Consider the following 13232-nt stretch of genomic DNA (forward strand, 5'->3'; position numbering starts at 1 on the left):
GGGGGGGGGTCTCCGGGTAGCATCGGAGCTCAGGCAAGGTTGTGTCAGGCATAGGATGCCGCACAAGGTTCCTGGATGCTGGTGCACTTGGCTAAAATCGCCATCATGTTTGGCCGGAAGAGTTCGGGTGGAAGTTATGAGAAGATGCGGAGCGAATACTACCTAGATACGGAGAACCCTTTCTGTCCTCAGGTTTGTGGGTCAGGTACAGGTTTTGGTTTGAAAATCAAGGATGTTTATGGTTGTATGTGAAAAACAGTGGACGGTAGATTTGGTAGGAGCTGCTTAGGACATTTGGAAACTTTTGAGGTTGTGCAGCGAATGCAATGCAAAAACACCAAATCTTACCAAGTATTTTTGTTTTGTTTCTTGAATTATGACAACACTAACATGCAAGTAACATTCCTGCAAGATAAAAGAGCTCGTTTTAAGTGAATAATTCTAGAAAATTGATTTTAAAAAAAAGTACTAGTTTCACTGGCAGATTATTTCACTTAAAACAAGACATTTTATTCCGTAAGTGAAACATTTTTCCGGTGGAACTAGTACTTTTTCATCAACATTAAGGAATCATCGACTTGAAACAAGCTGCTATGTCTTGCAAAAAAGGTATTTGTAAGCAAGTTTTGTCATATTTTAAGCGTAATATTTTATTACGCTTAAAATAAGATCAGAATCTAGACAAAAATACTTTGTAAGATTTTATTTATGCATTAATTGTGTGAAAAAGCAGTTTTGGAGCTCTGCTGGTGAATTTGTCTCTGTTTTGTTAATTTAAACACAAATGGCAGTAGCTAAAATCTTTAGTTTTCATCAAATACTCTTGCCAATCTGAGTCTTAATACTTTCATAGCTTTATCCTGTTTTGTTTATGTGGAATAAACTACAGATGTCAGATCTTATCGAGTATTTGATTAGTTTCTAGTGCAAATATTTTAGTACACTATAAATAAGACAAAACAAACTTTAGTATTAGTTCCACTAGTGCTGGTTACACTGGCATTTTTTTAATTTATGACATGGGAAAATGCGGTGTTATAAATTAAATAATGTACCAGTGAACCTAGTACTTTTTTTTCTCAATATTAAGGGATTATTTACTTAAAACAAGCACCTATATCTTGCTGAAAAGGGACTTGGAATTTTAGTTTGTCTTATGCCAAGTATATTATTGCATTGGAAATACTTGGTAAGATGTGTGTGTTTTTTTAGAGCCCCCCCAAATGTATCACAGTTCAGATTCATCAACATCTTTACCTACAGGTGACCAAACAGATCCACGAGCATGAGCAGGAGAGTGAACTGCGGGAGCAGATGTCGGGCTACAAGCGAATGCGACGGCAGCACCAGAAGCAGCTGATCGCCCTGGAGAACAAGCTGAAGGCCGAGATGGACGAGCACCGGCTCAAGCTGCAGAAAGAGGTGGAGACGCAGGCCAACAATGCCTACATCGAGCTGGAGAAGCTGGCCAAACGCCACGCAGTGCAAACTGAGAAGGAGGTGGGCAGGAATACACTAATTCACACACTTATCGCACTCCCAGTTACGCTTATTTATTTGTTTCAGGGCAAAGGTGACCAACAGAGACATATTTTTTAAATTTTAATTATTGTTCCAAAGCTACTGAAAGAAACTATTGGTACTTTGTACCAACATTTCATCTTTTAGAGGAAAATTGTAAGAACTCATCTCACTACTGCCTCCTATTGACACATACGATGAAGTGCAGGAGCAAAACTGGGTCACAATATTTTACTCCCTGAAAAACAAGCTGCATATCTTTATGATTAGCACACAGCATGTCCAACCAGCAAAGAGATAGTATAATCTGTTGATATAAACAGGCATGGAAGCCTCACGAACTACCCCCTCATCGTTTATCACAAGAAGCAGCATGCATGTGCTTGGCAATGGGACTTTTAGGACAAAAAACTTTTTTAAATTGTGTTTTTATCCAAACATTGACAACATTAGACAAGAAGTCCAACTTTAGGATATTTGTTTATAGTTTTTACCTTTTTGTTTATTATTATTTATAGAAGCATATTGATTATTTTTCATTGTATTTCCAAATTCATACAGAATCATTTCATTTTTCTTCTTGATGTTGATTTAAAATTCAGATATTTGAGTAAAATATCAGAATTTTATGTCAAATTTTATTTTTTGACATAACATACAATGTTATGTCAAAATTTATTTGTCTTTCCTTGTGTGCAAGGATCTACATCTACAACCTACTGACTTAAGACAGACATTTAAACGCCTAATTTTCCTTCCAGATGAAGACGGCAGTCGCAGATGAGAAGAAGTTCCAACAGCAGATCGTGGCGCAGCAGAAGAAGGAGCTGACCACTTTTCTGGATAATCAGAAGAAGCAGTACAAGCTCTGCAAGGAGAAGATTAAGGAGGTTTGCTCTGCTTGTTCTCCTCCGTTGTACGCCTCTCTCCGCTGTGACACACCGTCCTATTTACTGTTTACTGTTGAGTCAACCCTCCTACACGCAAACATGAACATTCAAAACCTCTGAAGTGGAAGTTTTGTTGAGTCACTCAGCCTACTTGCTATGTTCCTACACATTTATATGCACACAAACTGGGAGAAGTACAAATCCATATTTACGCCAGAGAATTCTTAACCCTCCAAAACTCCGAAATGAAGTCCAGAAAGTGTTCCTATGGGCTGGGAGTGTGACGCGTTGTGTTTTCAGTTAGGAGATAAGTGACCAAAATTAGGTCAGCACTGTTAAAGGAAAGCATCGCTGGCAGGAGAAGATATTTTCTACAAAGTGAGGGCTACAACAGAATTAGACACTCCAGAGAGAGGGGATCAGGCTTCAGTGTTAAGTGCATTAGTGTGAGTTGTAGATTACCTCAAAACCCAAAAAAATAAGGAAAATGAAGTGTTTTCTGCCAAAATAAGAAGTTAGCTGGAGCTTGCAATAAGCAGCCCACTAACGAATATTAATATGAACTCAAAGCATTCTTTTGTAAAGCCCAGTTCCATTAGACTACATTTGCTTTTCACATATCCTTTTAAGCTCCAAATTAGAAAGCAGATTTGCAGCAGTCAACAGTCGCCGCTCTGTTTCTCCTCTTTTTCACAGGAGATGAATGAGGACCACAGTACACCCAAGAAGGAGAAGCAGGAGCGTCTGTCCAAGCACAAAGAGAACATGCAACATTCCCAGGCCGAAGAGGAGGCCCATCTTCTGGCATCGCAGCGGGTTTTCTATGAAAGGAACTGCCGCGCCTTCAAGCGCAAAGTCATGATTAAAAGGCACGACGTGGAGCAGGAACAGATCCGTGAGGTGTGGAAGCGATACTTCCTAGATATCTGCAAATCTGTTAAATCGTTCATCACATATGACCTCATTATTAGTTGTGTTGTTGTTTTCTAAAGTGGTTGGTGAAGGTTTAACGTAAAACGGTGTGTTTCTACTGAAAACACTCATTGTTTAATAAGTAGATTATTACTGAGCAAAGCTTGCCAACTATGTCATAATCTAGAAAGCTGACCGGCACTTAAAATCCGGAGATGAGTTTTAGCAGCCAAAAGCTCCCTGTGGGAAAATACACAGACTCACAAAGAGTTTAAATTGAAATAAGGACCAAATGTAACTGTCAGAGGTCAATTTATGGATTTTAAAGTTCCAGGTCTCTTATTCACATATATTTCATAGTGTCTGTTTCTCTGCCTTTCTCTGAACCATCCACCATCCCACATAATTTTTTGCTCTTGAGGTCATTTCTTACTGTATTGTCATTTTGCTTTTATATATGGCTGCAACTAACTGTTAGAAAATGATTAAACAGGAGTTAAACAAGAAGAAGACTCAAAAGGAGATGGAGCACGCCATGCTGATCCGCCATGATGAGTCCACCCAGGAGCTGGAGCAGCGGCAGCTGAAGACGCTGCAGAAGCTGCGGATGGACCTGATCCGCCTGCAGCACCAGACGGAGCTGGAGAACCAGATTGAGTACAACAACAGACGGGAGCGAGAGCTCCACCGCAAACATGTGTTGGAGCTCCGGCAGCAGCCCAAGAACCTCAAAGTGAGTCATCACAGGGGAAAACGTGTTTGCAGTCATCAGTGTGCTGGATATTGTCTGGTGGAGAACGGGTATTTAAGGGAACTGGGTTTCACCTCCAAGATGGCGCAAGCTAGAAGCAACATCCTTTTTTCCTCTCCTTCATTTCTGAATAGGCAGTGATGCAACTTAAATGTAATGAATTAAGATGGGCAAATGGTGCAAGAACACTTTAGAAGTTTGCTATATTTTCGTTTGATTTAGAGAGCAACAGTGTTTCTCGCAGTTCAGTGTGTAATGGATAAACCCAAAGACAGGATTCACACACGTTTCCCACATTAAAATTCAAATACTTTTCAAGCATTTTCAAGGTAAGTTTTCAAACTTTTCCAGCACCACACCGGAGATTAAAAAAAAATCTAAAAAACAGTTTCAATTCACTATTATATAATGTAATTTATTACTGTCAGTAATAATGTCTTGTGATAGTATTTTACATTCTACATCAAGGACAAGGTTAAAGAAAAATATAACAGAATGTTATGTTTTGAAATATCTCTCTCACACACACCCTGTACACCTGACTAGTCTGAGAACAAAACACCAATTTAACAAAAAAGGTTAAGTCTGATTCAACTTCAGACTGAGAAAAAATGTCGGTGTTTCAAGCTGTATGAAAATATCTGGTTTCAATAACATTTTGCAAACGGCCTTGAATCAAACGTTAGGTTGCACTTTATCACTAAACTGTGCAATTTGAATTTCAAGTACTTCATACCAAACTCAAGTACTTTTCAAACTTTGAAAACACCTATTTAAAATTCAAGCATTTTCAAGGATTCCAAGCGCCCGTACAGACCCTGATAGACTATCATTCTACTTTCATAGTGTTTGTTTCTCTGCCTGACTCTGAACCGTCCACCAGGTGTTGGAGCTTCAGATCAAGAAGCAGTTCCAGGACACATGTAAGGTCCAGACCAAGCAGTACAAGGCCCTGCGCCACCACCAGATGGAGGTTACGCCCAAGGCGGAGCACAAGACGGTGCTCAAGGCCCTGAAGGATGAGCAGACTCGCAAGCTGGCCATCCTGGCGGAGCAGTACGAGCAGAGCATCAACGAGATGATGGCCTCGCAGGCGGTAAGGCTAAAGATTTCTAAAAGCTCTTGGTTCTTTAAGCGATGGAGGAAATATTTGGTTGGCACCTTATTTATTTTCTCCCCTCTCTGCCCGTAATATGTTCTTACTTTCCCTGTCACCCCTCTTTCATCCCTCTCTCGCTCGGTTTCTTCACCCCGTTTCTCCGCCTCTTTCTGTCCCTTTGTCCCTCTCTTTCCTTGCGGTCCACGGTCGGCCCTGTCAGCTGCGTCTGGACGAAGCCCAGGAAGCCGAGTGCCAGGCCCTGAGGCAGCAGCTGCAGCAGGAGATGGAGCTGCTCAATGCCTACCAGAGCAAGATCAAGATGCAGACCGAAGCGCAGCACGAGCGCGAGCAGCAGAAGCTTGAGCAGAAGGTGTCGCTGCGCCGGGCGCACTTGGAACAAAAGGTGTGCTACAGGAAATACTTTAGTCACTTAAAGCCTCTTTACTTGAGACAAGATTTTAACATTCAACGTATTTATTTGTGGTCACATTAAATTAAGCAAATGAAATCTGCAAGATGAAAATACTTACTGCTTACTTATTATACAAGACTAAACACAAGATCTCAAAGGAAAAACACTATTTGACTGGATTTATAAAACAGATGCTGCTGAAACTGCAGCTGCACCTCCCATTTCTCGATGTCCATTGGGTTTTGAGAGCCATGATTTGTCGAGTGGAGACTATTTGTTGTGATTGCACAAACTTGCTTTGTGATGTGTATGTGCAGAAGTGTGCTTTATTTTGTTGAAGCCTTATGTGTAAACTTAACTTCTGCAGTTAAGAAGTTATGTTTACATGTAAATTAATAGTTTAATTATCGAGTGAGTCAGCCAATTTTAATTGGTAGTGGTTGTCGGAAAGACAAATGAGGCTTAAAATAATATAATATAAGGAGAAAACCTGTTAGTGGCTGCATTCACATGCATGCCACACTTTTAAATTTCTCATCCATTTTGAAAACTATATCGCTTTTGTTTCACAATTACGCACTATGTTTGGTGTTGTAATAGATGTGGGGGGAAAAATAGCTAAAGGGATATGAAAACTTTTGCAAGGCCGTTGTTTAATTCACAGCTGTGAACATCCGGATTCACATCGGCAGCCGGCGTGAACCTGAAAATGTGACCCAGAAAGATATTCGCATGTTTGCAGAGACTCTCACACAGACAGCTTTCCTTCACCGCAGGTGGCGATGACAGTGGCATGACTTCCTGCTGGGTGCAGACAACCATTCTCTCCTACTATCCTAGCTGCTGTGCAGAATCTCAAATCAACCCCATTGTGTCATTTTATCACTTTTTTTTTAATTGCAACTTTTTCAAAATGTTTAATTCAGATACCTAAATTCACGCCAGACGATTTTTACTGCTTTTGTCACCTTATTTTACAGAAACTCCAGCCGCTCCAGTACAGCTGTAGGCTGTTATATGTTTATTCTGATTTGATCTTTTTATCAGTATTTGTCCCATAAAGCGGTTATGAGATCCTCCCAGGTACATGGGTCATCTTTAATGTGACTGTCATGTAAATCAGTGACATGAGATAAAGCGGCAGCAGAGTACTCGTCCTTTCAAACTGACCTACGTCATCGCAGCAGTCTCGTAGACAGCACTCCGACAACAAAGGAAGGGACCTTTGAAATGCCGCCCTCATCCAGTTCTGTTGGGTCCAACGCCTGCGGTTGCTTGTTGCCATCTGCTGGTGACAGCCAGATCTGCAAACCGGTACGAAGATGATGTCATGATTTTTGAAGCACCATTGTGCTCCGGTTCGGTTCACGGTCAGAGTCTGGAGTTCTCTGTGCATGCTCAGTAGTTCGTCAGATTGCCGTATTGCACCAGGCAGTTTGTTTGTCTGCACCTGTGGATGGATGTGTGTGTCAAGCAGATGTGTGTACTCCTCTACGGCATTTCTACAACTTTAGAGCAAGGTCTGCAGGTATTTACCGTCATCATCTTTCCTGGTGAATACTATTCAGTAGATATAACACCACAGTGATTACACAACACTGTGATGTAATCAACACAATGTTTCTACAATAAATACATCATATTTTAATCATCTTTTTATTTATGTTTTGGATCAGCATTGGCTCTGCATTTTAGGACTGCAGTGAGCACTGCAGTAAGTAGGGAAACCGGCAAAAGCAAAAAGCGGCAATAAAAATGTTACGATGTTAAATAAAGACCTGCAGTGCGCTGCAAAAGTATTCATACCCCCAAACTTATTCACAATCACAGAATTCAGTGCACTTTATTGGGATCTAATGTCAAAAACCAACACACAAAGTTCATTACTGAAAAGTGGAAAGGATGCATTCTGAAAACTGTGGCCTGCATTTGTAATCAGCCCCTTTTAATGTGATACCCCAAATAAAATGAGATCAGTTCAAAATGTGTCAGATTGGCCCAGTCAAATCCTATTGAGAATTTGTGGCAAGATTTCAGTACTGCAAAGCCACAAAATCTTCCCAAGGATTTTTGTATAGTTTCTGGTGGAAATATTTTAATTCACTTCAGTTAAGACAAAATAACTTAAAAATAACTTTTCAGTAAGATATATAAGCTTATTTTAACTCAGTAATTCTTAAAAGTACTAGTTCCACGGGTAGATTTTTCTTTTTAGCTAGAAGCAGGAATAATGTCTTAGAAGTGAAAAATATCTGCTAGTACTTTATCTATGCTGAAGAATTATTGACCTAAAACAAACTTAAGTCTTGCTGAAAAGTTACTTTTTAAGTTAATTTTGTCTTTTTTCAAGCGTACTAAGATATTTGCAGTAGTAATTAAGCAAAAAATACTTGGTAAGATTTTTGAAGGTTTTGCTTTGAAGGTCAGATCTTTTCCGTCTAGTCCGAATGAGTTTGAGTAAAACGTTTAGGATCTAAATGTGTAAAGCTGGCAGACACCCCAGTTGTAATTGCAACTGAGCACAAATGCACACCACACCTTTCAGATTTTAAAAGGCACATACCATATAAGTTTTACTTCTCAATTATACTCTACGTTTTGGTGTTCTGTCATACAGATTATAAAATTCATGGAAACTGTTTTAGCTTTTTAGCGAAGAAACCCCCAAACAACTAAAAACGACAGCCTGAATTTGATTTCTTCCTCTTCCAGATCGAAGAGGAGCTGGGTTCCCTTCAGAAGGAGCGAACCGACCGCATTAAGTACCTGCTGGATCGCCAGGAGCGGGAGATCGACAACTTCGACATGGAGAGCACACGGCAGGGCTTTGGCAACCTGGGCACCTTAGACTTTCCCAAGGACGATTACAGATGAGGAGTCAGGGGTGAAAGGTTGCTGTCGTGTGCCGCCCTCGACGTCCTTCTGCCTCAGATCAACCGTCCTCTCCTTTTGCCTGACCTGGCCTGACAGTGCAGGGTTTTTTTCTGCTGCTGACATCCTCATCAAAAACACACAGACGTATGGGGAAAAAAAAAAAAAAAAAGCTCTAGATTACGTGAGCCAGTGTGTGTTTCATGGCCGGTCAAACGGAGTCGACGGCAGGTTTTAGACGCCCAAATCCCACCGAAACTTCCTCCCTCTCCTTGCCTCTTGTGGTGTCACAAGATGACAGAAAAAGATAGATAAATTCTCGTAGTTGTCACGTTTTTGTAATGATAATGATAACATAGTCAGTGTTTCTTGTTCCTTGTGCAATGATGACACTTTTGGTGTGACCTAAAAGTGGAAGTCAAGAGAAGGAGGGAGAGAAAAATGAGGGTAGTTCAATGAGCGAAATCGCTCCAAATAAACATGCATTTATGCAAAAGTGATTTTCTTCTCTAAAGCTGTGCAAAAAAATGGTAAAAAAAAAAAAAATCTCTTAAATCGATAAATGAAACAACTGATCCTTCCGCAGCGCATCGTCTTTGCTGCTTCTTTGAACACTTTTTGGTAATTATTCATCAGGACGTTTTTAGGACAAATTTTGGGTAATTTGATCCTCAAGATGATTATCATGGTGTACAAACAGGTGCACAGATCACACAAGTTATTCCTTCAGGTGAATTTGATTGCTGAAGGTAGGCTGGATCATGGTACTCGCCGTGTGTGTCCTAGTGATTTTACTGCACTGGCAGCCAATGAGAAATACATGTGACCTGTATACTCCCAGCTAGTACAAAGGGCTTCAATGGGAGGGCAGGGCTGTCTTGTATCTTGTGTATAGATGGATTTATGGAGAGCTTTTACTTATTTTCATATTGTATTTTAACTGTCACACAAATCCAAAAACAATTTTTTAAAAACGCTTTTTTTTTTCCTGCCCCATCTTTTACAGATAGTATTTGAAGTCCTGTCATATATTAATGGAAGTTTCTTTAATTTCTTTGTTTTTCCTTTTCGCTTTACACAACTCTCAAGCTGTGTATTTTCTTATAAACCAGACCAGTATGATGCTTTAATGCATGCACTTTATTTTTTTTTTTCAGGTCTAAAGAAAGCATGAATCTGTCAGAGCTTTTAATTATATTTGTAAATAAAGTGCTCATCACACAAAGTAAAGAAGTGTAAATGTTATTCCTCTAAACCAGAGGTTCCCAAACTATGGGGCGCGCCCCCTAGGGGGGGGGCGCCGTGTCATTGCATGGAGGGCGCAGGAAGCCGTCTGGATGAAAAAAAAAAAAACATGAACACTGTATGCGCTGGGTTTTTACCTTAGAATGGCCAACTCTCTGTTATTCCTCTGTCAATTTGATACAGTAGAGGCTTCCACACTTCCCATATTTGTGTCCTCTGTCACTTTTATCAGCAGTTAAAACTGTTTAATCCAGGGGTGTCCAAAGTCGGTTCTGGAGGGCCGGCATCCTGCATGTTTTAGTTCTCTCCCTAATGGTTGTAACAACCTCCTCATCAAGTCAGTGGTCTGCTTAGGCCTTCTAATGAGCCATCATCAGTTTCAAATGGCCATGGCAATAAATTTTAGACAAAATATCAAAATGTATTTCTTTAGATAGAAAAACTGTAAAGAAAAGCTTTTTTAAAATTCTTCAAATTAAAACGCACATCAGTTTGAAGGTGTAAAAATTATTATTCACACCATCAGTCTTTGAATTGGTTAGATTTCTTTTTACTATTTTGTCCTGGAATTACATCAATAAACTTTTTGTACAATTTACAAATTATATAATACATTTAAGTTGGATAAATTTGCTAAATATTTGTTTCTATTCTCGAATTTTCTGTTGTTCCAAAACCATAATTCTCAGACTGATACTTGGGGATTTTACCTCCTATTTTTACAATGCAAATTACAAAGAACCTCCTAACCTCCAGCAATCAGAGGATCTGTTGAATCTGGTTGATCTTTGTCTAATCAGAAACATCTCAATGTGTGCAGAGAAAAAGATTCTAAAAGTTCCCAGAACAACCTGAAGCAGACAGTGGGAAACTTATTGTTCCAGATAAGTGTGAAAATGTGATATTTTCTAATACCTTGCCCTTAGCAATCCTCAAAATTTATTTAATTTTTTTAATAAAGTCAAATGCAAGCTTAGCAATACACATCAAATAAGTATAACTGTGCTCAAGTAAACCAGAAACTACTAAAAACAGAAGTGCATTGGAGAATTTTTCCCAGAAATATGAACTTCAGCACATGAAAGCGAACCTCTACAGTAAGAACTATTATCTAGAAATGTCATCAAACCCAGCGGATTCTTACTTTAGTTGCAAGTTAAATGTATTGCACTTTGGTAAATCATGTGCTTAGTGAGCAGGCTAAGGACAATTTGAAGACAACTAATAGTTTTGTCTTATGTTGATATGTAGTTTATTGCTGCAGCCATAAAACAATTTTCATGGCTGCAGCAACCACAATTTAACACTCAACATCCAAACACCTATTTCTAAAACATTTGAGAAACAGTTATAGAGGATAACTGTCTGTATTTCTAGAGGTTTTGAAATTGGCTTAATGTCAAGAAAAAATGGAAAATGCTGAGTCAATGGTTTATTGGAGGTTAGAACAGGTGACTTCATTTGGAGGAGGAGTCATTCTTTTAAAAGCGGTTAAAAAAAAAAAAAAAAAAAAAAAAACATGTTACAGTGGCACAAAACTGTGCTTTCTCTCTTAAATGAATAGAGCATTTCCAGTGGAGGAACACCATGGGATTTTTCTGCTACTGAACACACTTGCTTACAGTCTTTGCTTGCTTATTTTCCAGCCAGCTGCTCGTAAAGTTTAGGCACATAACTGTCCCACTCTGCCTGGTAGCAGGTACCCGCCACAGGGGCTCCCAGCTCGTACTTCTTTCTAAAGGTTTGCAGCTTGAATTTGCCGCGGCCGTCTCCAGAACGATTGGTGAGGACGGCCTCGGAGCAGGACAGGCTCCCTGGCTGCTCATACACCAGCCACACATACCTGTGCAGACCTGAGGGAAAACATTACAGCAGCTTTTAAAACGTTACATATGGAGGAAAGAGTCTGGCTAATGATTCCGTTGGTTCTGGAAACTGGAGTCAAGACAACACAAGAAGATTGTTGAGGGATTTCCTTACATTTAATTGTAATACTGAAAAGACTTTAAACATATTCTCTAAACACTTTTTAACTAACTGTGGTAATTAGTGAAGGAGCAATCACTTTTGTGCCACAATTGATCATTTCTCATCTACTTTCTTACCTGTGCCCTTGGGAGGACCAGAGCCCACATAGTCAGACATGACGCAGCCAGAGGACACATCATTCCCCTTCATGTTGACCACCAGAAAGTGGTGCCACTCTCTGTAACAAAAAAAAAGTTAATTCAAAGAATATTGTTAATTCTTGACTTCACGCTTGTAGACAACTGTAGGACTCACCGAGTCAAAGAAAAAGGATAAAAACTTGGTCCAAACTCCTTTCAATCTCACCTAAATTTGGGGTCTTTCCTGCTGGGAGCGTCTGGATCGGTCAGAGCCAAAGTGTACAGTTTATTGGCGTCACATCCTTCCCACTCAATAGAGGTGGGTCGATTCTGCACCTGTATGTAATGGAAATTACAGTAAAATTAGAGTTCCCATAACTTATTTTTTATTTACTTGCACAGGACAAGAATCTCTAATTTAATTTCTCACAAATTTTTGCTGAAAAACTTCCATCTTTCACAACTTTTACTTATGTTTGCTGATTGGCCCAGTAGAAATTCTACCGGAGGAATATAAGTGAATGGGAGAAAGGGGAGATGCGGATAAGGCAATGGGCAACTTTTTACCTGTTTCTTTTTCGATTTTGTTTCGCTTTTAGAGTAAGCCATTAAAAAAGCTTTTCAAAACAAAGTTACTGTGACATCCATTGGGGGGCGCTATCGAGCCTTTTTCATCTTCACACATGCGAAATGTATTATGTAACCCAATTTATTGTGACCAAACAAATTCACACATAGATGCAAAAATGTCTTATAATGTTTAAAGAAAAATTATTTGTAGGAACTGGCCTCAGACTGTGTTTTATAACCCAGCTCCACTCCCTGTTAGCTTAACAACATTTAGCTCACTAACCTGCGTTGGAGTGAGAACTTTGCCGAGCTCGTCGATCTCCAGAGAGCCATATTTAACAGTCAAAGGCTTCGCAGGCTTTTCCTCCACCTCCTGCAGGGCGAGAGACCCGGACCACTTGCTCAGATCCACGGGCATTGTCCCGGTTATATTCTGTTTTCAGACCGCGCTGACTGGACCGCTGCTGCAGGGGCGCAGAAACTACCAGGAGTGCTGCATTCACGGACCACCAGAAATCCATATTAAGTTGATATGTTGATGTTCTTTTAATTGTAATAAATGTTTTGAATTACAAATGAATATGTTATTATTTAGTTCCCACAAAATTTATAAGATAACTGTTTAAAAATGTAATAAATTTCATAATCAAGTCTGTGAGAGTTAATGAATGGCAATACAGTTATTTATCCCTACTTTCTTCATCGCCATCGATGGTGTAAGAAAAGATTAATGCTGATTTTTTTTGTCAGTCACAGATGTAAAGTGAACTAAAATAAACTATTAGAATATCTTATGACAGTCGGAGTAAGATAAATTGTATTTTCCTTGCAAAGACAAAGCATTTGAACTACA

At 39.6% G+C, this 13232-nt stretch overlaps 2 protein-coding genes across 7 annotated transcripts in view; one reads left to right on the forward strand and one right to left on the reverse strand.

The window, feature by feature from the left end:
• The window catches only part of taok3a (TAO kinase 3a), a 69335-nt gene extending 59933 nt beyond the window's left edge, over positions 1-9402 (forward strand). For all 6 annotated transcript variants that reach the window (XM_015028803.1, XM_015028802.1, XM_015028799.1 and 3 more), the window contains 7 exons: positions 1264-1500; positions 2283-2411; positions 3108-3311; positions 3817-4056; positions 4958-5170; positions 5394-5576; positions 8298-9402. In XM_015028803.1, coding sequence (XP_014884289.1) covers positions 1264-1500; positions 2283-2411; positions 3108-3311; positions 3817-4056; positions 4958-5170; positions 5394-5576; positions 8298-8459 — 1368 coding nt within the window. In that variant the 3' untranslated portion in view covers positions 8460-9402. The remainder of the gene's footprint in view (positions 1-1263; positions 1501-2282; positions 2412-3107; positions 3312-3816; positions 4057-4957; positions 5171-5393; positions 5577-8297) is intronic.
• Positions 9403-11118: 1716 nt separating this feature from the next.
• On the reverse strand, positions 11119-12883 carry pebp1 (phosphatidylethanolamine binding protein 1). Its single transcript, XM_015028805.1, has 4 exons — positions 12663-12883; positions 12036-12145; positions 11807-11907; positions 11119-11554 (listed from the first exon to the last, which is right to left on the reverse strand). Exons 1-4 carry the CDS (start codon positions 12795-12797, stop codon positions 11337-11339), a joined length of 564 nt encoding a protein of 187 aa, XP_014884291.1. The 5' UTR covers positions 12798-12883; the 3' UTR covers positions 11119-11336.
• Between the last annotated feature and the right edge of the window lie 349 nt (positions 12884-13232).

Source organism: Poecilia latipinna, unplaced genomic scaffold (genome assembly GCF_001443285.1).
Source record: "Poecilia latipinna isolate Pla-1442-1.1 unplaced genomic scaffold, P_latipinna-1.0 Scaffold136, whole genome shotgun sequence".
NCBI lineage: Eukaryota > Metazoa > Chordata > Actinopteri > Cyprinodontiformes > Poeciliidae > Poecilia > Poecilia latipinna.